This window comes from Perca fluviatilis, chromosome 17, assembly GCF_010015445.1.
Source record: "Perca fluviatilis chromosome 17, GENO_Pfluv_1.0, whole genome shotgun sequence".
NCBI classification, from domain to species: domain Eukaryota; kingdom Metazoa; phylum Chordata; class Actinopteri; order Perciformes; family Percidae; genus Perca; species Perca fluviatilis.
In genome coordinates this window covers 1,298,039-1,325,560 of record NC_053128.1, presented here as the reverse complement: position 1 = coordinate 1,325,560, position 27,522 = coordinate 1,298,039, and the positions used below count along the sequence as shown (strand labels likewise).

At 42.4% G+C, this 27,522-nt stretch overlaps 1 protein-coding gene across 1 annotated transcript in view; it reads right to left on the bottom strand.

The window, feature by feature from the left end:
• The window catches only part of ror2 (receptor tyrosine kinase-like orphan receptor 2), a 73,221-nt gene that overhangs the window by 3,685 nt on the left and 42,014 nt on the right, over positions 1-27,522 (bottom strand). The window contains exons 4-7 of the mRNA XM_039779925.1: positions 26,838-26,868; positions 12,710-12,831; positions 12,303-12,617; positions 11,407-11,661 (exon numbers count right to left, since the gene is read on the bottom strand). Of these exons, the coding sequence (XP_039635859.1) occupies positions 11,407-11,661; positions 12,303-12,617; positions 12,710-12,831; positions 26,838-26,868 (723 nt within the window). The remainder of the gene's footprint in view (positions 1-11,406; positions 11,662-12,302; positions 12,618-12,709; positions 12,832-26,837; positions 26,869-27,522) is intronic.

Below are 27,522 nucleotides of genomic sequence, written 5' to 3'. Positions count from 1 at the left end.
CCTGGTCCTCCAGAACCTGAGCCATGAATATTTTCTATCCCAAAAATATAAACTCTAGCAGCTTTCTAACTGAACTAGACCGATTATTACACCACCCGCAGCAACTGCACATGTGGGCCTCCTCTCACGCTTCTTTGAGCTTCTTTTTTGCCCGCCACTTTAAATAACTACACCATAGAAAGTTACAGTAATTAGAAATGGTGCACGGATAGACAGAAATAGTATGCCAGCAACATGCCAGTAACTGCCTTGAATAAAGAACTGTGCTTTTTTTTCCAAGTTGGAACTCCCACAGTTTGCAGGAAGAAATAAAACCACAGTTTATATGTTAGGTGGACCACTGTGTGACTTCATTAACTCAAAGCCACCTGCTTCCAACCAGTGGATCTAAGTAAGTACTTTGGCAGAGCAAAGGAGGGACTGGGATAAGACAGGCCAAGCGAGGGGAACGTTTTACGATTTCCAGAAGCTGAGTTCCTGTTGACCTTCAAAATGTCCCAGGACATTTTTCAGCAGTGGCTGGTAATAACCCTGTCTGCACTTTGATTGGGCCCTGTGGTCCACCTGACAGAGGAACTCTATATACACACACATCAACAACAGGGACATGTGAAGACTGTAGAGCCAATAGCATCTACAGCACATCATCATCCCCCAGGACTAATGGACAGCTAAAGATCTTGGCAAAACATGTAGAGCAAAGTGTAAAGCTTGTGGATGGCTTTCTTCATTACATTGCAGCATTCAGTTACAAATCAAGTGCTGACAGATCACTCACTGTGCTGTCTGGCACTGCAGACCGCATACAGCTACCAACAGTCCCTCAGATCAGTGGAAAGAATCTGGTAGACTAATCATGACAAAGATGATGTTTGAATTGTCTGTCACACATTCATTGAGAATGATAGAATACATTGCCTACAGTGTTCCAGGAGAGGCAGCACCATCTGTTGTTCACACAAGCAATGTACCAACCGGTAACACTAAACTGTTAGGGGCCGATCACACCGAGACAAACTTGGAAAGTTCCTTGTAACTAAACACAGCTAATATTAGTCTTATAGTCTCCAATCGCCATCTTTCCACCGTTAAAACATGAAGGAAGTGGTTCTACTTCTTCTTGAGTAAGAAAGTGGTAAAGTAGTAAAGCCCACCTCTTGCTTGATTTGATTGGCTCCCTGGGCCAGTGTGACATTGACGAGCGGTGTGGCTTTTATGCACGCCTAAAAACGGCTAGAAAAACACGACGCGCAGCGCAAGACAGAAGGGAGCGTTAAGCGTGCCGTTGTAATGGCGAAATTACATTTAAGCATAATTCCTTATATTTTTATGTTTTATTTCTACTTTAATTCTCTCACAAATGGGGAAAGGGAGTTTTTCTCATTTCCACATGTAGAAATCTGATTCACAAAGTCTGGAACATAATGTGAGCACTGTTTGTCTGAACAGATAGGGGCTACAAGGTCACCCTAAAACTATCTCTAGTTCTCCCATGCCAGTTAAGATGTAACTGGGGGAGTGAAAGTCGTACAGGGAGGAGGAGGTGAGGTGGCTCCGAGATGTCTCTTGTGTGTTTCCTGATTGTCTTCATGTGTATCAGATTGCCTGTAGAAATTGTAGCGTCATAATAAGCCAAGTGTGTGTGTGCTGTCACTCTGAAGATGCATATAAGCCTGGTGTTCTTGTTCATTCATTTGAGGGACTGACTCCACACTGGACTGCTGTGCCTTTTGTGAAATCATGTTGATCCTATATTTGCAAATATATATTTTTAATAAAATACAAAAACCTAACTTGGTTTAGTCTCTGACTCTCTGATCACTTTACTAAACTTTGAAAACTTTACCCCTGCTGCAAAGGAAATTTCCACTACACTGTCCAATTGTTAAACAATGGTTTTGCTGGCGACGCATTTCCAACGACCATTGTTGGTGTCCATGTCCATACATGTTGACAAAATATCATTCATGACAGCGTCCTGGGGTTGTGTGCGCCCACATTGGTAACGTGATACTTTGGCTCACACAACATGCCAGTTGAGGACTTAAAAGACCTTGTTCATTTGACCAATCAAAATGCACCACCTTTTAGATTTACCCTTCAGCTTTCTACATGATGCTGGGAAAATGCTGTTGAATTACCATCGATTGCCCGTGTGAAAACACTTCATCAGAATGACTGACCAAATTTTGAGGTACAAAGATTGTTGCAACCATACAGTTAGATATCCCTTGATGAATGCCTAAAATTAAGACTACATCTACACTGTTATGTTTTGGTTTAAAAAGGAATATCTTCTGCTACCTTCCCCCCTCTCATTCCCCCTGCTCTGGTGTTTCCCCTCTCATTCCTCCTGCTCTGTCGTTTCCCCCTCTCATTCCCCCTGCTCTGTTGTTCCCCCTCTCATTCCCCCTGCTCTGGTGTTTCCCCCTCTCATTCCTCCTGCTCTGTCGTTTCCCCCTCTCATTCCCCCTGCTCTGGTGTTTCCGAGCCCCTAAAGCGGAGACATTAGGAAACTCTTCTGACCGGGGTTGTGTTGACTTGTCACTGACGCCAATGTTTCTCCTCCTGAGTCTCGTTCTCTGAGACTAAAGCTACTAATGTTACCATGGTAACTACCAGCAGTGGGCGGAGTCTCCACACTGCCTCCTGTGTATTCAATTAAATTCAATTTTATTTATAGTATCAAATCAAAACAATAGTTATCTCAGGACATTTTACAGATATGTAAATGCCCAGTATACCAGAATGCTGATGAGATATGAGGTTTGGACGTGTTAGTTTTAAACAGAGATTAGTTCTTCTACTGGAGATAAAAACTCTTGGTGCACTGAGATCACTTTGGGCTCAAAACTCAAAAGTAAAAAAAAACAAATGTAGCAATGTAAATGTAGCCTAAGAAAAATGCCCCAAATTTCTAGCCACACTGGTCATGGATTAGAATACTATTTTAAAATCAAAGTACCATCAATGAATGTGTTACAGCACAAAAAGGTAACAGTGCCGAGACAGAAAAGTAGTATTGGTCTTGGTTCTTGGTCATATGCTGATTCTCCTTCCAGTGTAATGTCCCTGCTGTTCCACTGGCTTATGGCTGGTATTTAACAGCATGATACCACTCCCCACTGAAATACACTGATTCTTACTCACATATACCACTGCTGTTTATGATATGCCACCGCTGCCTTGTGCAACTTATAAATGAAATCTCACTCACTGGCAGATTCTACATTCCACCAACACGTTTGGTGGTGTATGCTGATTCTTAGTGGTTAACACTTTGACTACTGGTACGCCGCTGCTATTCTACTGGAGGAATGGCAAAATAGCTTGTCATCTGTATTCCACTGGCTGACAAACTGACTACCTACAGGCATATACCACTTGTTACTGGCAAAACATTTAAATAAAAAAATAAATGAATGAGACCCAAATTTGGGCTGAAATACCAATATTCAAGCCTTGGTTGTATTATATTCAAGTGGCAAGTTTCAAGTTTTATAGCAATGTCAGCATTTTGGTCGAATTTGACAAAAAGTCTATTGGATTAGAATCACAGAATCCACCTTTAAGCGAAACTAAGACATGCATTTCATCTCTCTGTGCACGTTTTACCCTGTGCTGCTGCTTGGGTTGCCTTTGGGCTAATGTGACAGCATTCAATATAGCCTTGAGCTGTGTTGTGTTGCAGAAACGTTTTAGGTCAGACTGCTGCTGTGACTTTTAGGTAAGAGGGACTCAGGTGCTTATTTAGACTGATTTATGAGACTGATTTGTAAAATTGCCATTACCTTTACATAAGAGGTTCATGTCTGAAAGGGGCTTTAATGCTACAACAAAAAGACGCTGTAGTGTCGGCATAATCCAGTGGAACACATGTGACATACATTGATGTGTTCTGGGCAAAAAAAAAAGAAGGTAAAACCGTTTAACACCACACCAACCTAGATTATTTTTAGATTTTTTGTCTTTTATTCACAGTGTTTCACCAAAAAATTCCTTTATCAAAACCTGTTATGTGTTAAGTGACTATATGTAACTTTTAGATGTTTGTGAAACTGTGTAATGTTCCATCTGATGATCATAAATGACCTGTAACAGCAAACGAGACTAACAGTGAGAAGATGGTAGTTTTATATAGTTTTTATTAATGCCTCTGCCCGGGTCTGATTTTTCTCGCGAAGTCACAAAATGATTTTTGGCAGGTAGACGGCGCTACAATCACACATTCTGTCGAGTCACAGATTTCAGTATAACAGGTAAAAGGTAGCAGGAGATGTATTTATATAGGCCTAATTGTATTTTAATGTTATTTTAGAAGTGATATGTTGTAGTTATGGATGATACTGTGGCAGGACCATCACAGGAAAGAATGAAATTAAAAGAAGAACTGAAAGCTAAAAGTGAGAGTGAAAGACGACCGGCGATAACGTGAGTCACACTCAGTCGGGCTTTCAACAGATGGGAGACAATTATGGGACTGTAAATGATTCAAAAATGTCCCCGAATGGCCCTCAGGTATGTAATATGTCTATTTCATTCATAAAAGAACTTTATGCTTGATGTGGTTGTATGTCAGTAGCAGACATTAAATCACGTCCCCCTTACATTTAGCACCTGTTTTTATTCCTTTTAGTCCGTGTTTGTGTTGGCCTACTATTTTCTTTTTGTCCCTCTGTAACGTTACTTGTGTAAAGCGTCCGTGGGTTTCATGAAATGTGCTATATGAATCTAAGTTATTATTATGTTGGTTGCTACAACAATCTCTTAATGCTCTGGCTCGTGACCCAGTGACAGTGATACCTGGTTTATCTCACTAGACATCCAAAGGAGGCTGAGTTACCGTAGCAACACTGGAAATGAAAGGATGCATCTGTAACATATTCTCTTATTGTAAATGAATGATTTTCTGTCTGAGCAAAACATTCATCACGACTATATGACCTCCTGGTAACACTAACTCAGTAATCTACAGTAGGTAATACAGCACCGTAAAGAAAAGAGCTTTAGGACAGCAGGTGGTAAAACACTACCGCTTTAGTCTAGGGCTGAAACGATTCCTCTAAGAACTCAAATAATTTGATTATAAAAAATCCTCGATGCAAAATGACTTGCCTCGAAGCTTCGTTCAATCAGTAGGCTCGTTCAAGATGAAGTGCGCCTCGCCTGTAAAGTAGACGAGAGCAGGCGGCAGCAGCAGGGGGCGGTGACAAAAGTCCGCTCTCAAATCAGACAGTTTTCCAGCTGATTCCAGCAGCTGACAGCAGCCTTCAGGCTCAACAGGAAGTGACACAAACACTGTGGTCCGAATTCCGATTTAATAAAATGTTACCAGACCCATATATCAGCTCCTACACAGTCTCCAGTTGATTTTATTATGACAGAGTAGCTGTCAGAATGCTCTACATGCGATCTGTTGCTGATTTTAATTAACAACAGACTGTAGATGATCCGTAACCTGAACAGATTTAGTCTCTCTGACTTCTAAACATCACTATCAGCCACACAACAGGTGTTCTGTACAGAATAAGCCTTTAAATCAGACAAATAGCAGTTAAAATCCCTCCGATTCAAAATCAATGAAAAGTTTATATAAAACGTCGTCATGTTGAGTCGATTCTGAACCAATCAGCTGTTTGATCAGCTGAGAGGCCGGCGTTTCCCAGCATGCACTGGGTCCACCTGCGTCCGCCTGGCTCTTGCAGTTGGTGAAAAGCAACTGCGCTACCTGCGTCTCAGAACTGCGGCCGCCTTGGTCTCGTGAGATTATCGTTGCCCACGTGTGCATGACGTCAGAGCAAGTCGGGATCAAGTCGGACACAAATCTAACCGGCATGCAACGGGCGGCGATCGCCGGTGATCGATTCTGCGCAGATCTGGCTCATCTTGAACGAGCCTAGTGTTACCAACGTTGTATCGCTGACGGACGGTGTTTCCGCACGGAGCATTATTACTGTCGCACACCAGACGCTGCTCAGTCTGCTGCTGGCGACACATGCTAGAGCGTAAATAGCGAGGGACTAAGGCCCCGTCCACACGTACCAAAACGATCTTTTTTTTACCCGTCTTCCCTGGATTCGTTTCAAGAAAAGTTGCGTCCAAACGAATCCACTTGTAAATGACTCAACACGCTACTTCATATTCCAGGCCTATAGGCGGCGCTGTTTCTGCTACAGAAATTCACCAAAAACGGAGAAGAAGAGCATAGTTAACTTCCACTTCCCATCATAACATGACTAGATTATAACGTTCTCTTAATACATCCGTGGACTATAATCACTTTCACCACTGCTCATTTTATAAAGGCTGCCGCAAGAAAACGTGTCTTTGTTTACATTGTATAATGTGCTGTTGGATTGCTTTTTATTTTGCATGATTGCAGCGCGCTAGTAGCGCGCTAACGTTAGCTAGCTCTAACATCGGCAGTCAAACAAACATCAATGATCCATGAATGTCTTTTTAATAATCTATACGTTTTTCTTGCAGTAGCCTTTCTACGATAAGCCGTGGTAAAAGTTACTATAATCCGTTCAAGGAGTTTATAAGCAGACAGATTAGCTAGCTAGTTGATAAATTGTCTACTTCCACTTTATAAACAGATAGCCATAGCAGCTAACGTTAACGTTACTTCGCTGCTGGAGCGGTCAGCTACTTTAGCGATGTTTAACGTTGGCTACATAACGTTAGCAATATGTCTTGTGTAGAATCCAGAGGGAAGGGTCAGGGAGCAGAGACACAGTATTTAGATGAAGTGAGCTGGTGTAACCATGGAGATGGGATGTGCTTGCTTAGCTTCAACGCAGTTGTGTGCGTCAGCGGCCGTGGGAGAGGGTGTAAAAGAGGGGTGAGGCGATGACATCATCAATACGGATTCGTATTCACCATCGATACGAAGCCAAACGAGAGCCGTTTTCGGATTTTTTCACCCTGAGACCAGGTTTCAAAAAAAGTGCGTTTTCAGGCAGTGCGTTTGCAGGATTCGTCTGGACGGTCGGCCCAAACGATGCAAAACATGTGCGTTTGCACAAAAAAACGTTTCCGTGTGCATGGCCCCTAACAGAAGAGACAGGCTGGAGAAAACAACAGAAAGTGTCCAACGTTTGGAATCAGTACAAACGTAATTAAAACTAAAACTGTGTGTCTACTGCAAAATCAAACTAGCTTAGCACGATAATAGCACGACGTCAGTGCTTCAGCATCTCAACAGAAAACATGGAGTCTAACTTAATCATCCATTCCACAAAGTGGACCCGACAAAAGTAAATCACAGAGTCGTATGGACGATGAAACTACACCAAACACAACAACTACCAAAATCAAAGACAAGAAAATACGTAGTGGTGACCACCTAAAGAGCTGACGCGTTGACTATCCCTTCGGAAAAACAGCTGATTGTTGCGCACCACTTTCTCTCTCCCTCTCCACGGAGAAACAGCTGATCAACGATCTACTAGCATAAGTGTAACAGAGTTGTGTAGCATTGCAATCAAATATATAAATGAAAATAGGTTTAGTATAACTAATATTTACATATAGGCCTATATACAGATCAGTCTCAGGTTGAAACTGAAAGTTAAGTTGCACAACTTAAAGGGGTGATAAAATAATTATATAGGGTATTTTACACTGTTCCTTAAGGTCTCCTAATGGGGTATGTAACATTGGTTGGGCTGAAAATTGCCCAAATGCTATTTTATTAGGCCCTTAACTACCCTGTTAATATGGCTCTATTTGGAACAAGAGCTTTTCTTCCAAATATGGTATGCTCATGAATATTTAGAATGAGCTGATTGGTTTGAGCAAACTACATAGAAACACATGGGAGATTCGACAGCAGGTCTCATATTTCAGACACTGCAAAGTTATACATTGTTTGTTGTGCTATTTCGTTATTAAATTCACTTCTGAGACTTTTTAAAGTGAGAAATCAACTATATAAAGCTCAAATATGGGCCGTTTTACGAAAATTGATGGCTAATTGCAAATTTGGTAAGACTGTGTGTCGGAGTTCAGCGGCCGGTGCTGCCTGTGTAGCTGCCTCGCTGCCCGGCCTGCCTTCCTTCACAGACCCCGGCCTGCTGTGAGGTACTTGGAGCTCCGTCACGGCTAGCAGCCCACAGCACTTCATACCCGCGCAAAGTCACCGCTGCCCTGACAGAGCCCCAGGGCCTGCAACTCCCCTCTCTTCCTGCTAGCTAAATGGCCCATGTGAGAGTGAGAGCGCGGTCAGCGTTGTTACACCAGCAATCTCTTACCACAGGTTTCAGTTAATCTTGGCTAGCTGCCAGCTGCTGGCATAACTAGAGTAGCTATATTTACAATTTGAATTTCATCACACCACTTATACAACATCTACCTAAATGTCTTATAAAGCTAACAACGGTGTCCGATTTCAAGTTAATGAATATTTGTGAACAGTGGGGGTTTCGTTAGCTGCGACTGTCCCGTCAATCCTAGCTATGTGTAGCTACAAATCACGGATTGTTAGCTTCATTTTCGGCGTAATTCGAGTATATTTACAGTTTGAATTTCGTCACGCCACTTACACAACATCTACCTAAATGTCTTATAAAGCTAACAACTGTGTCCGATTTCAAGTTAATGAATTTTTGTGAATTTCAGAGGAATTCTAAGAGGAGGCTAGTTAGCTCTCATTGATAGAGCTCCATCCAGCCGCAGGCTCTATCAATGAGACTCGCGGACAAGAGGCATTTATTTCCCCAATCGTTTGTTTAAATAACTCAACACATTATAATTACAAACATTTTAAGATTAACTGGAACTGTGGTAAGAGATTGCTGGCATAACAAGCTCGCTGACCACGCTCTCACTCACACACACGGGCCATTTAGCTAGCAGGAAGAGGGGAGTTGCAGGCCCTGGAGCCCTGTCAGAGCAGCAGCGTTTGGTTCACCCACAAAACGGTGACTTTGCGCGGGTATGGAGTGCTGTGGGCTGCCATGACATTTACCTCACAGCAGGCCGGGGTCTGTGAAGGAAGGCAGGCCAGGCGGCAAGGCAGCAACACAGGCAGCACCGGTCGCTGAACTCCTTGAGATCTGCGCGACTTATTCAGAAGACTAAGCTGACCTCAGATCAGTTGTGTAGCCTATGCAAATGTTGAGGCGTGACAAACATAGAGACTAGAGCCAAATGAGGAGGAGCTGCCGAGTTGACGTCAACTAGGTAGCTTGTTGAGATTTGCCTGTTTTCAGAGGCAGTTTCAAATTGTGAGATTTGCAGAGGAAAGGGTGTCATTGGGATTTAGAGGTTCTATGTATGTCCTAGTTACCCACTAAACTGTCATTATTCAACTATGACAAGGTAAAATCGGTTTTGCATTCTATCACCCCTTAAGGTAATGTTTATGTATGTTTAATGTATGCCTATGCCTTAGTTTGAGGTTGATATCATTTGAAAAAATGTTTTCTTTAAAAAAACAATGTAATATTGCACTTGAATGCACTTAATATGTTTAGTTTTTTGAGATGATATTGTAAGCAATGTAGGCAATAAAAATGTTTTTAACCCAACTATTGTTAATTATTGCTCTTCAATAAAACAAAAGTATTTCTTATCCGATTACTCGATTAATCGATGGAATAATCGGTAGAATACTCGATTACTAAAATAATTAATAGCTGCAGCCCTACTTTAGTCCAAAGGGGCCGCTAGAATCAACACAGACTGAAAGCTACATATAGACACTTTAAAGGTCCCATGACATGGTGCTCTTTGGATGCTTTTATATAGACCTTAGTGGTCCCCTAATACTGTATCTGAAGTATCTTTTATATAGACCTTAGTGGTCCCCTAATACTGTATCTGAAGTATCTTTTATATAGACCTTAGTGGTCCCCTAATACTGTATCTGAAGTATCTTTTATATAGACCTTAGTGGTCCCCTAATACTGTATCTGAAGTCTCTTTTATATAGACCTTAGTGGTCCCCTAATACTGTATCTGAAGTCTCTTTTATATAGACCTTAGTGGTCCCCTAATACTCTCTCCTCTCCCTTTCTATTACCATTTGTGTGCATCCCGTCCCAGAAATGCTTATACTAATCCTAGCTTCTGGGGAGTTTACTCCCCGGAGTCCTTATGTTTTTTCCCCCAGCGTATTTCCTTGGAGAACGTTGGCACCAAGATCTTGGTTGCAGCTGTCGTCGTGGTCCTGCTGCACTCCCTGCTGAGCTCTGCGGTGCCCTGCAATGTCATGCTGCTTCCTGCTGAACCCTGCTGCTTCCTACTACGTCCATCCATGCTCTGCTGGGCCACGCTACATCCTGTAACGCCCTGCAGAGCACTGATATGACATGAACTACTACGACTACCATTTGAAGTCACTGTTCCATTATTAATGTGACTACTATCACCACTGTTCATCACATCCCCAACCGGCACCGTCAGACACCACCTACCAAGAGCCTGGGTCTGTCCCAGGTTTCTTCCCAAGAGGGAGTTTTTCCTTGCCACTGTCGCACTGCTTGCTCTTGAGGGAATTACTGTAATTGTTGGGGCTTTGTAAATTATAGTGTGGTCTAGACCTACTCTATCTGTAAAGTGTCTCGAGATAACTTGTGTTATGATTTGATACTATAAATAAAATTGAATTAATACTGTATCTGAAGTCTCTTTTATATAGACCTTAGTGGTCCCCTAATACTGTATCTGAAGTCTCTTTTATATAGGCCTTAGTGGTCCCCTAATACGGTATCTGAAGTCTCTTTTATATAGACATTAGTGGTCCCCTAATACTGTATCAGAAGTCTCTTTTACATAGGCCTTAGTGGTCCCCTAATACTGTATCTGAAGTCTCTTTTACATAGGCCTTAGTGGTCCCCTAATACTGTATCTGAAGTCTCTTTTATATAGGCCTTAGTGGTCCCTAATATGTATGAGAAGGTTTTTTTTTAGAGCTAATACTGTATCTGAAGTTTTTTTTTATAACGCCTTGCTTGGTCCCCTAATACTGTATCTGAAGTCTCTTTTATATAGGCCTTAGTGGTCCCCTAATACTGTATCTGAAGTCTCAAGGCGGAAGGTGGGGGTGTGGCCAACTGCCACTTTGCTCGTTTGAAAGCCATGATGTCTCTCTCTCTCTCTCATGGGTGGGCCAAATTCTCTGGGCGGGCAAAGCAGAGAAAGGGGAGGTAACCTTGCTCCTTATGACCTCATAAGGAGAAGATTCCAGATCGGCCCATCTAAGCTTTCATTTTCTCAAAGGCAGAGCAGGATATCCAGGGCTCGGTTTACACCTATCACCATTTCTAGCCAGTGGGGGACCATAGGCTGGGGGAACTCATATTAATGTTAAAAAACCTCATAAAGTGACATTTTCATGCTATGGGACCATAACAATCCAAGTAACTATTGAAAGTATAATTATTGCATTGTGGTACTTACTGCAGGGGTGGATGTCACACAGCTCCACCCTGACCTGAGGGTCCAGGGTGAAACACCAGGGCGCCTCCATCTGGCCCCCCGGGTTACGGCAAAAGTTGTGACTTCCCCAGAGCTCGGGGTACTCCTGGGACAGGTGGTGGCTGTGAGGGTACTGAGCGCTCCACAGCTGGCAGTGATGGCCCGACACAGTGATGCTCAGTGTGCCCCTGTAGTCATCCCCGCTTCCATTGTAGCAGCTGTGGTCCGAGGGGGAATCTGGGGAGCACACAGGGACTCAGTGTGGACACTTGACGAGGGGTTTACAAAATGATTGCATATTTAGAACTTCAGTGAGTGACAGTCCTGTGGTGTGTAACATGATCACACATTTTAATTGGACTGTTGTTCAAATATTATTCATATTCTTTTTTTATAGTTCACATTATGGGGCTTAATATAGCAAAGCTAAATAGTACGTTACTACTTTGGATGGAATAGTTCAACGTTTTCTTTCTTTCTGAAAGTGAGAAGACTCATATCAATCTCATGTCTGTGTGTTCAGTATCAGGATGTGGTTAGCCTAGCTTAGCATAAAGCACGGTAAAGCGTGTGTGTGTGCGTGTGTGTGTGCGTGTGTGTGTGTGAAGCAGACAAAGAGGAATGATTTGGGGGAATTGGGACAGGCAAAGGGAAAAGTATAATAGATTAAGCAATAAAAAGTAGCAAAAAAAACCAAAACCTTTCAAAACTATATGTTAGTTTTTGATAGAAGGACTGGGTAAAGAATTTAATTAAATGGATAAATAACTTCAGTAAATTATTGGTTAACTGACCAGCCTAACTAAGTATCAAAGTGTTACACTGGCTGCAAGTTGTTGGAAAAAGATGTGTGTGTGCATGCCGTAGCATCCACCTACATGGACCCAGTTTTTCTGCTGGCACTCCTATCCTCATACAGGAAGCAGCTTCGGCAGTGCCCGGCCGCGGCAGCAGGGGGCAGCTGGGGAGTTCCAGCTGCATGAGGATCATGGGATTGGACCGGGCGATGGTGTACTCGGTGTGACACAGGTCGTTCTCCAGGGCCTCGCACTCATCACGACAGAGCTGGCGCTGCCGGGGGGCCCGAGAGCCCTCGTCACACAGCGGGAAGACGTAGTAGCAGAAGGACGGGATGGCAAACCTGGAGCACTGGTCCGATAGGTGGGTGGAGGTGCCAATCATAGTCAAGGCGGCTGGGAGGAAGGAAAGAGAGACTGTAACTGTAATCTCAGATATCTCTAGTAGTTACAGTTCTACCCAGCTGTGTGATGGTAGTTGGTCTTACCAGTAATGCGGTTCTCACTCTCCCCCTGCATCTGCAGGGACTCAACATAAATGCTCTGGTTGCCAATGAAACGAGCACAGGCAATGCCTCGGTATGGCTGGCAGAAACCTTTTTCACGCGACCTGAAAAGAAAAACAAATTATGCTTTAAACGCCATTTTTTTAAACAGAGAAAGAAAGCACAAAAAAAACAGAGAAAACTAAAAACTAAGTCACTTTATTGAACCCACTCCCACTAATAGCTATGTACTGTAAGCCTGACTGATATATTGACCAGAGCTAATATATTATATGTATATATGTATTTAAGCTTATTACAGATAAATTGGTGCATTGTTAGAGTGAGCAGTAGTGCTGGGTATCGTTAAAAAAATGTCAATACCGGTACCGATACCAATACTGGTTACCGGTTACTGAGACTTTTTTCAATACCAATTTTATAAAACAAAAAGTCTCTACGATGTGTAACGTTAGACAGCCAATCACAGACATTTTTAGATCTTGGTAGAAGCATGCTGCATGCTGATTGGCTCACTGATGCTGATGAGATTTACTCCTTAGGCATTGAAATTTGGTATTGAATGACGAGGCATCTTTCGATACTCAATACTAAGGAGGCAATTCGATCAGTGCCTAAAATGTACTGAATTTAGTACCCAGTCCTAGTGAGCAGTGTGCTTTTCAGCATTCATATAAGTAGTCACTTCTGATGTATGTATGTGTATGTTTAAAGTAACCCTCAAATAGTTTGCCCACCAAATGGACAGTGACCAACTTCACTCTGTTGGTAGTCCAGGCTCGGTCCACCAGAAAGCTCAAAATAATATTTTTAAAATGAAATGTCCTGCTCAGTACATATGTTGGTCTCAGCTTTAATAACAACATTTCAGGGATCCCTATCAAAAGTGTTTGTTAGAAAATGAATGAATTCATTATTGGATTCTGAAAAGACATTAATTGGCAAACAAAAATCCAGTATCTTTCAGACTCTGATTCCTATCTATCATAATACCTAGGAAATATGGGGTCAGAAAAATGAACAGAGATACAAAGTGCACAAAATAAAAACTACACATGCTATAGATCAGGCCTTAGTTGATGAGATAAGACTTGTATTTTATTTGCTCAGTACTAGGCATGGGCCGGTATGAGATTCTGACGGTATGATAACATTCAGCCAAAACATCACAGTTTCACGGCATTGCAGTAATTTAATTCAATTTTATTTATAGTGTCAAATCATAACAGGAGTTATCACAGGACACTTTACAGAAAGAGTAGGTCTAGTCCACCCACGAGCAAGCATTTGGTGCAACAGTGGCGAGGAAAAACTTCCTTTTCCTTTAAATGTATTATTTTGAAATGTCTGGGTAAAAAACAACAACTTTTTTCTCCATTAATGGTCCCATGACATGGTGTTCTTTGGATGCTTTTATATAGGCCTTAGTGGTCCCCTAATACTGTATCTGAAGTCTCTTTTATATAGACCTTAGTGGTCCCCTAATACTGTATCTGAAGTCTCTTTTATATAGACCTTAGTGGTCCCCTAATACTGTATCTGAAGTCTCTTTTATATAGACCTTAGTGGTCCCCTAATACTGTATCATATACTATACTTTCATTTTCTCAAAGGCAGAGCAGGATACCCAGGGCTCGGTTTACACCTATCACCATTTCTAGTCACTGGGGGATCATAGGCAGGCTGGGGGAACTCATATTAATGTTAAAAAACCTCATAAAGTGACATTTTCATCATTAAACACAATGTATTTCACTTTTAAACACACTGCACACAGGCAGGGAGAGGGATTTCTAAACTGCACTTTCTGTCCTTGAAGACTCATACAACAGGAACAGTATGACGGGAAGTGTTAGTGGTTTTGAAACTGTGTCTTTTTCAAACCGTGGTATACCTTCAAACTGGTAACCGGCCCATGACTAGTCAATTCTGTGAGACTAAAAAGGACATTTCCACAAGTATCCTATGTTGCACCAAAAGCTCTAAGGTCTATTAAACACTACCAAGAGTCATACTATTAGAATATTATTTTGCAGTCAGCCCTCAGCCCAAGCTCTCAGTGGAATCAACGTGCCACCATTTATATTTCTCATCCGCACGCACGCACGCGCGCACACACACACACACACACACACACACACACACACACACACACACACACACACACACACACACACACACACACACACACACACACACACACACACACACACACACCACAGCTGCCGGCCAACAGTTCACCACTTGTTGACTGCATATCACTGGGTGGATCACTCATTCCTGGAAATCTCTTACATCTATTATTCTATTCTTTTTCTTTTACTCCCCATATCTCATTATGAGTACTTTAAAACATTATGTCATGGAAAAGTCATTACCATACAGACCTCTGGCATTCCTCCTATGAAGAGAAGCAGGACTCTGGAAGCGTTAGCCAGCTCTGCATTTACTTCAGAAACTTAATAAAGGGACTGTTACTGGAAATGTTGAATGAGTGAAGAACCAATAGATAACTATTATATAATAAATAAATGTAAATTTTTGGCAAAGGCTGTCAGAACATCTAGCCAGAGTCTTTAAGTCACAAGGAGTCAGCATCTCGACAAACAAATCAACCCTTAAAGGAACACGGAGACTTACTGGGACTTTGTCTTATTCGTAGTATCCCCCAGAGTTAGATAAGTCCATACATACCCTTCTCATCTCCGGGCATGTCGTAACTCTGTCTGACGCCCCCACCACTAGCCTAGCTTAGCACAGATCCTGGAGGTAACTGGATCCATCTAGCCTAGCTTAGTACAGATCCTGGAGGTAACCGGCTCCATCTAGCCTAGCTTAGCACAGATCCTGGAGGTAACCGGCTCCATCTAGCCTAGCTTAGTACCATTTGAAGTCACTGTTCCATTATTAATGTGACTATTACTGCCACTGTTCATCACATCCCCAACCGGCCCGTCAGACACCGCCTGACGGGTCTGTGCCAGGTGTGCCGGGTCTGTGCCAGGTTTCTTCCCAAGAGGGAGTTTTTCCTCGCCACTGTCGCACTGCTTGCTCTTGAGGGACTTATTGTAATTGTTGGGGCTTTGTAAATTATAGAGTGTGGTCTAGACCTACTCTATCTGTAAAGTGTCTCGAGATAACCTGTGTTATGATTTGATACTATAAATAAAATTGAATTGAATTGAATTGAGTACAGATCCTGGAGGTAACCGGCTCCATCTAGCCTACTGCTCCCAATAAGTGACAAAATAACGCCAACATGTTCCTATTTACATGTTGTGATTTGTATAGTTACAGCAAGTAAAAATAACAAGGTCACATGAGACACAGCCATCTTCTAACCGTATACATACTGGGAACTATATTCTCAGAAGGCGAAGCACTGCTACTTCTGCTACTTGGGCGGAGTGATTTGCTCGCAGCACCTGAGAAGCCGCTTGGTGAAGAGCAGAGTTCTGCGAGCAAATCACTCCGCCCAAGTAGCAGAAGTAGCAGTGCTTCACCTTTGTTCACACAAAGTTCGTTTCTCTCACTATGACTATCTATCACTCTCTTATTCGCTCTACCACACACACACACACACACACACATGCCCTGCTGTTCTCTTAAAGAGATCAACGCACACACCAACACACAAGTAAAACCTTCAGACCACTAACATAGGCTACGGAGAAAGCTCTGCGTGGAGCCTTTGCAGAAACATAAATCATGCTTAAAATTAATAAACCAACACCAGCATGAGGATGAAACCCACTGAGCAATGTTGTTATCCTACTGCTAACAGAGCAGAGACTATGACATTTTCTGAACATATTTACAATATGAAAGTTTATAAAGTGATGAATACATGAATACAAGAGAAATACAAGCGCTGTATTCAGACTGGAAACAGCCGATCTGAGTGCGGTGCCTGAGTAGTAGACTCAGTTTGTTGGTACTTGTCAGCTGAGGACCTGAATCCACCAGTTGTCTGAGCAGACTACAACAGTCGGTCCACAAATGAATCAATGTTGGCCTGCTCAGAGACACAGAGGGTGGATTGTAAAGTCTGATGCTGGCTCGTAGAAAATTACTTCCTGTAGCCCAAACTTTCCCGAGGCTCTTTGCAGAATCTGACTCCCATCATATGCTCCTCTGCTGTACCAGTACAAAAACTATGCACTATGCACTCACAACGCAGTCCAAGTCACCTTTTCAAAAACTTAACAGCAATGTGTGAATGACTGCCATTGAATGTTGCTTGAAATTATTATAAAGCCTGTGACGCTAAAAGATAACACTAGAGAACTGGACAACACCATCATCCCTGAACTCCTACATCAGAAGCTCACCCAGTTTTCAGTGCCTGCCACCACCTGTCATTGGATCATCAGCTTCCTGATTGACAGGCAGCAGCATGTCAGACTGGGAAGCATCTCATCCAAGACCCGGTCCATCAGCACTGGCCCGCCACAGGGGTGTGTCCTCTCCCCGCTGTTCCTCTCTCTCTCCACACCAATGACTGCACCTCAAAGAACCCGTCTGTAAAACTCCTGAAGTTTGCAGATGACCCCACCGTCATTGGTTTGATCCAGGATGGTGATGAGTCTGCTTACAGACAGGAGGTGGAACAGCTGGTCCAATGGTGCAGTCAGAACCACCTGGAGTTAAACCCCAAGAAGACTGTGGAGATGACAGTGGACTCCTCCTCACCATCCAGAACGACACAGTGTCCACTGTGGATTCATTTAGGTTCCTGGGATCAACCATCTCACAGGACCTAAAATGGTCCCCCCACATTGACTCTGTCCAGAAAAAGACCCAGAAGAGGTTATACTTCCTGCGACAGCGGTTCTCTCTGGTAGGAGATACAGGGCTCTGTTCTTCTCTCTGGTAGGAGATACAGGGCACTGTCCTTCTCTCTGGTAGGAGATACAGGGCTCTGTCCTTCTCTCTGGTAGGAGATACAGGGCTCTGTTCTTCTCTCTAGTAGGAGATACAGGGCTCTGTTCTCTCTGGTAGGAGATACAGGGCACTGTCCTTCTCTCTGGTAGGAGATACAGGGCTCTGTCCTTCTCTCTGGTAGGAGATACAGGGCTCTGTTCTCTCTGGTAGGAGATACAGGGCTCTGTTCTTCTCTCTGGTAGGAGATACAGGACACTGTTCTTCTCTCTGGTAGGAGATACAGGGCTCTGTCCTCTCTGGTAGGAGATACAGGGCACTGTCCTTCTCTCTGGTAGGAGATACAGGGCTCTGTCCTTCTCTCTGGTAGGAGATACAGGGCTCTGTCCTTCTCTCTGGTAGGAGATACAGGGCACTGTCCTTCTCTCTGGTAGGAGATACAGGGCTCTGTCCTTCTCTCTGGTAGGAGATACAGGGCTCGGTTCTCTCTGGTAGGAGATACAGGGCACTGTCCTTCTCTCTGGTAGGAGATACAGGGCTCTGTCCTTCTCTCTGGTAGGAGATACAGGGCTCTGTTCTCTCTGGTAGGAGATACAGGGCTCTGTTCTTCTCTCTGGTAGGAGATACAGGACACTGTTCTTCTCTCTGGTAGGAGATACAGGGCTCTGTCCTTCTCTCTGGTAGGAGATACAGGGCACTGTCCTTCTCTCTGGTAGGAGATACAGGGCTCTGTCCTTCTCTCTGGTAGGAGATACAGGACACTGTCCTTCTCTCTGGTAGGAGATACAGGGCTCTGTCCTTCTCTCTGGTAGGAGATACAGGACACTGTCCTTCTCTCTGGTAGGAGTCACAGGGCTCTGTCCTTCTCTCTGGTAGGAGATACAGGGCACTGTCCTTCTCTCTGGTAGGAGATACAGGACACTGTCCTTCTCTCTGGTAGGAGATACAGGGCTCTGTTTTTCTCTCTGGTAGGAGATACAGGGCTCTGTTCTCTCTGGTAGGAGATACAGGGCACTGTCCTTCTCTCTGGTAGGAGATACAGGGCACTGTCCTTCTCTCTGGTAGGAGATACAGGGCACTGTCCTTCTCTCTGGTAGGAGATACAGGACACTGTCCTTCTCTCTGGTAGGAGATACAGGGCACTGTTCTTCTCTCTGGTAGGAGATACAGGGCTCTGTTCTTCTCTGGTAGGAGATACAGGGCACTGTTCTTCTCTCTGGTAGGAGATACAGGGCTCTGTTCTTCTGTCTGGTAGGAGATACAGGACACTGTTCTTCTCTCTGGTAGGAGATACAGGGCTCTGTCCTTCTCTCTGGTAGGAGATACAGGGCTCTGTCCTTCTCTCTGGTAGGAGATACAGGGCACTGTCCTTCTCTCTGGTAGGAGATACAGGGCTCTGTCCTTCTCTCTGGTAGGAGATACAGGGCTCTGTCCTTCTCTCTGGTAGGAGATACAGGACACTGTCCTTCTCTCTGGTAGGAGATACAGGGCTCTGTTGGCCAAAACCAGCCGACACAAAGACAGCTTCTTTCCCCAAGCAGTCACCCTGCTGAACACTCAGAAATAGCCCCCCCACCCTCACACTAAACAAAGTCAATAAACACTGTTCTGCTCATCTACCTCATGTATATTTCAATCTTACAATTACAATATTGTTATTAATATATGACCATTGCACCCAACTGCCTTGCACTATATTTATATTTATACCTTAATCTTAAATCTCGGACAATACTGATATTGCACCATTCCTTCCCTCTCTTCAATTGCTACTGTATATTTTTTGTAAATTTATAAATTCTAGTCCAGTGTTATACCGTATACTTAACAGTATTTTTTTTATATTTCTTACTGTCATTTCTGTTTTTTACTCTTATATATTAAGTGAGTGTTGTACTTGAGAGCAAGATTAGTCAGAGTCAAATTCCTTGTTTGTCTACGCAAACCTGGTCAATAAAGCTGATTGTGATGATGTGTACTGAAAATAAGACATCAGAATATAAGATCAACACTGGCCTTAAGGGGATTACATTTATCTTTATAATGTGAAAAAAAGAAAAATCTCCGAAAGACAGAAAATAATAGTATATGTTCATCACTGGAGATGGAGAGAGTACCCACTTAATTTCTAACTAACAAATAAAATAAATAATACTAATAAATAGGGCTGCACCATATGAGGAAAATATGCGATAATGTTGTTGAATATCGCGATATAAATTACTTGCCATGAATAAACAGATATTAAAGTGTACGCCGGTCTGCTGCCTTCAGTATTCTGCTAAAATACAACAAACTGCTTGTTGAATTTAAAACTAATGAAAGGAAATAATTTCCAATGTTCTATTAATGAACAAATTGAACATTGAATTGAATATAAAAGTGTGATGTCTTCTTATAAATAATACACATTAGACGGATTAGCACATAGCAGACAAGCGGCTTTACTTGTCAACAACGTGTTCGACATACAACAGGTATCCCAGGATGCCTAGCGTTCAGGTACTATGGCACAACTGAGTTCCCAAAATACTAATACAAATTAAATACATCACAAAAAGGCAGCACTAAAAAAAGAGAAACTGCATTTTAAAGTGCAGTTTTCTAAAGATATTTTCTTTCAACTAACACAAAGAATCTCTGAGTGTCGATTTGCGATATGTCGCAGCCTTTCGTGAATGTGTGTTATGTTGATATTGTGATGACGATTAAAAAAAAAAGATATATTGTGCAGCCCTGGTAATAAATATAATAATAAAAAGTATCTAGAGTCAGCGTGGCTGCAGGCCAGCATGTTGAGCTGCTGGCTCAGTGTCGGTGCTGTGCAGGAAGTTGTGTGGGTTAAACCAACTGATCTGAACTTGTTTTCAAATGTGGCTCTTCGCTGAGGTCATTCATATGTAATGTTTGTGCTGGGTTTAGTCTCCCAGGCCTGACTTGAGCCTTGATCCACAAAACAAACAGTCTGAGCCCAAAGCTACGGATACACACACAGTAAAGGCCTGCATGCTTACTGAAGATAGACACTGACTCAAAGCCAGCTGCTCTGTCCTTTTCTGTGAACACTCGACTCTGGGAGTCGTTATGCTTTTGATCACCTACAATCAGATTGACACGGCACAGGTAATTGAATCGAGCTGCTCATTGTGGGAAGAAATAGTGCCAATGACTCCTGTTGTCCACCTAATTCTTATCAGCACCTCTTCAATTTAGATGCTGCTGATCCAGAGCAAGCCTACTGGTGCCTTTGATTTTGACCCAGTAGCGAACTGTTCCATCTTATTGCATACCACCACCTACTAATGAAGGTACCCATGTTGTGTTTACTTCAAGCATCAGGCTATGATCCCTTCTCTTCCTGTCTGGAAAGAAGGTGGATGCATGTTCCTGTCACTTGAATAATTTTAAACCACACCCACCAATGTCATCATAGCAGGATAAATCACAGGTCAGCGCCATTCAGACTGAAAACAAAGCAAGGACTGGTTGGTGGGCCGTGTTGTTTCCGGAACATGAGTACAGTCCTATAAGTTTGAAGGTTTATCAGGCCAAAACACTGCACTTGCTGGTTCATAATCTGGCATTGCCAGACCTTTCTCCACAGCGCTGTGTCAGCGCTGCAGTAGTCTGGCGCATCAGAGGTGCATTTGCAGGATAAAGCTTTGGTTGTATCAGCGTGCGACACCGTGGCACGGGCCTCCGTAGATGCCACGCTGTATGAGCATGCACACATTGTTCGTTGCAGTATTCTCCGAAACCCCAGTGGGCATACAAACAAAATAATCGGTGAATAAGCACGAAGTAGAAGAGAAGAACAAGAGAGCAGAAGTAAAGGAAAGCAGATTGCCTGGCAACAGCAGTAAACACGTCTATGATTTACACCAACATACTGCCAAACATTACATTTATGTAATTATTAACATTACTGTTGCTTATTTCCAAGTGCAAATGACTGTCTGCCTCTCAATGTTACGAACGCTCCTTCTACAAGGGAGGATGTCCAACGGCGATACATTGCTAATTTAAATAGCTCACATTACTGTATTGTGTCAACAGTTAACTTCATTTAATATTTGTACATAAAGAGTTTTAGACCATGCATTAGGCTAACCAGATGGTACGTGACTCATATGCATACAACGTACCATTTCGAGTGAAAAAACGAACACAAAATCCAAAAAAAGTCAAAGGAACAAGGCTGTGTACATATCGTCATTTCAAAGCGAAGGAACTACTCATCCCATAAACCACCGCGCACCACTGAATAGGGAAGCTACGTTAGTTTAGCTAACAGCTAAATCAGCTAAACGCTAGCTGAGACAGCATGTAATAACTTTAACAGACCCTCAAAATAAAACCTGAAAATAACCGTAAAAATATATAACGGCTGTTAAATCAGCTGTAGCCTGCTTTCCCCAGTGTTTAGTTTGAGTTAACGTTATTTTAGACTGAATCAAGCTGTCAGCTAGCGGTTAGCCAAAATAGCTGTTAGCTAAACTAACGTTAGCTTCCCGGCGGAGGCTAACGGCAGAAGCGTGGAACAGATCGTGATTCGTGCAGTGTCGTAAATCCTCGTTACGGTTCGTGCAGGCAGCTCCCCCTCCTCCCCCTCCTCCCCAGCATGAGTTCCACCAATCAGAGGTGTCACTGTGGGATTGTGGGATTGTTCAGGATTGTGGGTAATGAAGTATTTATCCAAGACATCGCAAATAAAAGACGTTTATCTCAAAACAAGGTTGGTGCCCCATGATTTTTGGCGTCTTTATGATTATATAGAATCGCTTAGTCACGTCGGCATAATGGTTTTAAAGTCTACCATCGACGATTATCATTTTATGGCTTATACTCCAAATTGTCAATGGAGAAATTGCATTGTATTTTTACTTCCGGAACCCGCTGTGGGCGGGACTGTTGAGCTCTATATCCACGACATTCCAATTCTGGGATTGTTCCGTTGCCGCCGCAAATTCCGCTGGATGTCCCTCTTTTCATCCAGATGTCCGTCCCCTTCCTCTGTCTCTGTGTTGGCGTTCTAACCTCCGGTGGATTTGTGAGGACTATGGTTAACTGGTCCTCAGATCTCTGCAGGGTAAATCCAGACAGCTAGCTAGACTATCTGTCCAATCTGAGTTTTCTGTTGCATGACTAAAACTACTTTTGAATGTCCACATGGCACCGTGGTTCTGTCTGGAGCTTAGCACAAACAAATGTCAATAAATCAGAGCACGTTTTTCTCCTATCCCAGAATGCTGTGTGGACTAGTCAGACCCTCCTCTGCAGCACTGTGGAGGAAGGTGTGGACATGTGGGACTGCAGATCGAGTAATGTTGTCCTTTATGGGGTTATTCTTTAATGTACTTCTTATTCCAGTTTGTCAATCTGTAGCAGAGACAGTTCTCCCGGCTCAGGGAATGTCGGTTAAGGGAACTTCCCTCGCCAAAATTCATCCATTGGGAACACGCTGCTAAGTCACCAACGCAGATACCATTTTTGCTATGCGTTACCATGGTAACGTAAAGACATTGGATACATTGCTGCTACTGGGGATATTTAACACTAATGAACTAAAATATGACTATATATAGCCTACTATAATAACGTAAATAAATGTGATTTGATTAATTTACAAGATGTACGGTGTCATTCCAGTGAGGCGCAATGACTGATGAGTAATCTATCTTTTGATGAATCATTGTTCAGTTCTTCCCCACACACTAGGGCATGTTTGCTCCCTTCGGTTTGGAATCTTACTTAACATGGCTGAATACCCCGTGCAGTCCACGTCACAGGGAACTACCAGCTGATCTGAATGCACTCAGTAAGAAACTGCTTAAATGATAAATTATTGTCAAACATTTGCTGGTTCTAGCTTCTCAATTCTGGGCATTTGTTGCTTTTCTTTGTCATCCATGAAAGTAAACTGAATATCTGTAATTAAATTAATTAAAACAGGCATGTTTCACTATTTTCTGACATTCTACAGATAAAACAATTCCTAATCTAATTGAGAAAGGCATTGCTAAGTAAACAGCAAAGTAAACGTATACCAGCTATTGCTTTAATAGACAAAAAGGCATTGTAGTGCCGTCAAAATGAACACTCAGCCCGGGTTAAAAGACATAGATTGAGTTATATTGTTGGCTGATGAGATAAGCTCCCTGGAAGAGGCATTCAGAAACAGTTGGTCTGACTGAGGACATGAATCAACATTCTTTCCAGTTCAGAGAAGGCCTGTCCAAACCACCGGCTAGTGTCTGACTGCTGGTAGAGGAATCTATTCCAGCCCTGTAATGCTGAGTCAAACGACACAGAGAGAGAGAGAGAGAGAGAGAGAGAGAGAGAGAGAGATGTGCTGCTACCCTCATGGTTTGATTGCAGCACAATATCTTCACCATTTCTAATAGTCTGTCAATGCAGGGGAGGTATGAGTGTTAGCTGACGTGTCATAGCATGCCCATTTTAGCTCTGGGCAGGCACTTCTAACACCACAAACACATGCATCCGCACTTCTAAATGTCTAAGGATATTTATTGACTATAGTACAGCAATTTCCTGAATACCAATCTTCCAGTCCATCCTCACCACTACAATACAAACCTCTAGCTAGTCTCATCAGGGAAAGGGCTGCTAGCTGGTAGTTCTAAACCTAAAACCACAGGATAATTCTAAAACCTTAACATAATCCAAAACCAATTATGACCAAATAAAAGCAAATATAATGCACGAGTTGACTGTGCATTTTATGAATGAATGACTTTATTGTCATTGCATGCTCACATACAATGACGTGTTTCTGTCTCATAAAAGAAAACTGTTCCCATTCACTCTGCTCAGACACACACTCACATACTCGCACATTAGGATCAAAATAGCTGTTAAAAAGGTAAAACATGATAAGATAAAACAAAAATCTGTAAAAAGAATTTGATAGAGTGCATATGCAGTTATTATTATTATTTGACATCTTTTTCAGACTTTAAAGCATTGACAGGTAACTCAATAACCACCTGGTATTGTATATTATATTACTCACATCACATACTACATTATATCACCAGTTGTAAAATGCTCAACAATCAACAGCCTAAGAGGCTTTGCTGGGGGAGGAGTAAAACCCAGAACAGGGTTTTTGTAATCAGTAAAACCTTCCTAATCAACCAATCACAGGCTGGAGCTCCCCAGCAGGCAGCCAATCATACACTTTTGTTAAGTAATAAACAAATCAAGCAAGAATCAATCAGGAAATGTAACCACCATCACAGATTCTTCATGTTTTAAAAATAAATTATTTGGAAAAACTACTTAATTTTACCATATTAAAGCAAGTTACATACTATTATTTCAAGTATTGCTATTAGAATTTGCTTTCACATTGAAAGAAATACCCAATTACATTACAGCAATAATTTGGCTACATAATTAATTTCACAAAAGGTTTTACTGAAAATCTGAATTTGTCCTTTTATATCAGAGATCTTAAACAGGGGGGGGGGGGGCGGGTCCCCTAGGGGGTCCTCAGAGTCAATGCAGGGGGGCTTCCAAATTATTGTCACTTTTTGAAAGTGTTTTCCAAAATTAAAAAGTCTTAACATATTATTAGCAGATATAAAGCCCCACTGCTTACTGGCCTATAGGTAAGGTAGTCACTAAGGTAGCCAGGCACAGAGACAGCTCATCCTGAGGATTCACTGTGACACATGTATGTTTAACATTAAAACGTGATTATAAAATCATGCCAACAATTATTATTTTAATAGCTTAGTATTCTACGCACTAAAAAGGTATGTGTAAATGCTTTAGACAGCCCTACACATTATTGTAGGCCCACTTCAATATGCAACTTCATTTTATACAATATTAGTAGTGGGGGTCCCTGCTCTGTCTCAGTTAAGGGGTCCTTGGTTTTATATTATTAATAAACATAATGAAACTGGAAAAGAGGCATACAATAATAACCATCTTTGCTAGACCACAAACACTTGGTTGACAGTTATTGTTTGCATCGTTTGAAAGCACATATAAGAAGAATATGACTAAAGTAAACAGCAGAGAAGCGGGTGACGCTGCTGTAATGGTTTGAGAGGTTTCCTGCTGTGAAAACCTCATTAGATTTAAATGCATTGGAACTGCTGACAAGCTGATCTCTGTCAGGGGCATTACAAACACTACAAAGACACTACTAACTCTGTTTAGCCACATTCTGGGGTTACAGGGTGGGAGGGGTTAAAACTTAAAGTGATGGTTCGGAGTAATTTCCCCCTAGGGTCCTTTGCACCATGACCTCGAGCCAAACACCCCCCCAGAAGCTTTTTTCACCTGGGTCGAACATTGGGAGAGTTAGCGTAGAGTAGCGTTAGCCGCTGAATAGCTTAGCGCAGAGGCTAATGGATCCGAAGTGTCTCTTAACATTACCCCACTAATAATCCCCGAAATGATACCAAAGGTCTACACTAGTATATATAGGTTATGCACTCATAAAACGATGGATTGTAAAGTTTGTAAGTACACCAGAAGTTTATGTAAATAACACTTGCCTGCTGGCTTCTGCTCTCTGCTGTTGTTGTTGCTGCTGTAAGACGAGTGCTTAGGGACATCTACAAATTACAACACCGAAAAGAGATGCAACAAAAATATTTTTTAATTTAACTTATTTTTTAAAGTAAGTGCTGTATTTTAACTAGCAGGAGACAAGTAATAATTGAGGTAAGTTTGGAGACATTACCTTATTTAATCATTAAATTAATAAATATTTTTGTTGCATCTCTTTTCGGTGTTGTAATTTGTAGATGTCCCTAAGCACTCTTACTGCCCGGTAGTAACAGCAGCAGCAGCAGCAGAGAGCAGAAGCCAGCAGGCAAGTGTTATTTACATAAACTTCTGGTGTACTTACAAATTTTACAATCCATCGTTTTATGAGTGCATAACCTATTTGTACTACTGTAGACGTTTGGTATCATTTCGGGCATTATTAGTGGGGTAATTTTAAGAGACACTTCGGATCCATTAGCCTCTCCGCTAAGCTATTCAGCTGATAACGCTACGCTACGCTAACGCTCCCAATGTTCGACCCAGGTGAAAAAAGCTTCTGGGGGGGACCCTAGGGTGAAATTACTCCGAACCATCACTTTAAATTCTCTTATTTTCAAAGTGTTCCTTTCTGTTGCTGTAGGACATGTATTCACACACACACTCTGACAAACATGCTAATGTATAGAAGGTGTTCACTTACGGTTCATCTGGGCCATGTGTGGGCATCTGTCCTGTTAGTCCAAAAGAAAAATTGTTAACAGCACATAATTCATATTTATCTTTATGGCTCTGCATGCAAAAGACCACTACAGCTTCTTGGTTACTTAAAGCTTTTACAGTTTTTACAGTACAAGAAACATTTAAGCGTCATTATTGATATCAACAAGCTACTGATCTCGCTGTGACTTTGTGCAAACCATAGGTGGTGAAAATAATGGACGTAGCATCGATGACATCACCCATTGGTTTGTGGACAGCTGTTTTGAGGCCAGCTGTTTTCATTTTGGCCGTCGCCATCTTGGTATTTTGGAGTCAGAAGTGATTATATTTGGACAAAAGGGAGGAGCTGGGGAGGATGATACGGCTAAACCAGTGTTGTGTATGGTTTCAATGGCTAAACGCTAAAGAGGGAAAGTTGCAGATTTTTAACCCTTCTGAACCGGGGGGTAAACATGGACCTCCAGCTAGTGCCGTCATTCATCTGTATGTACACCGGTACACCGGACTGGTTGAAATCCGGAGACGTTTTCTTAAGATACCAGCTAGCGGTAGCGCCAGCCAGCTAGCTAGGTTGGCAGAACAACATTTCTTTTCAAAATGTTCTAAGTAACTTTGCTGAAGTGAAAACACAAAGTGAGAGGGTCAAACTTTAAGATGAAAACCAT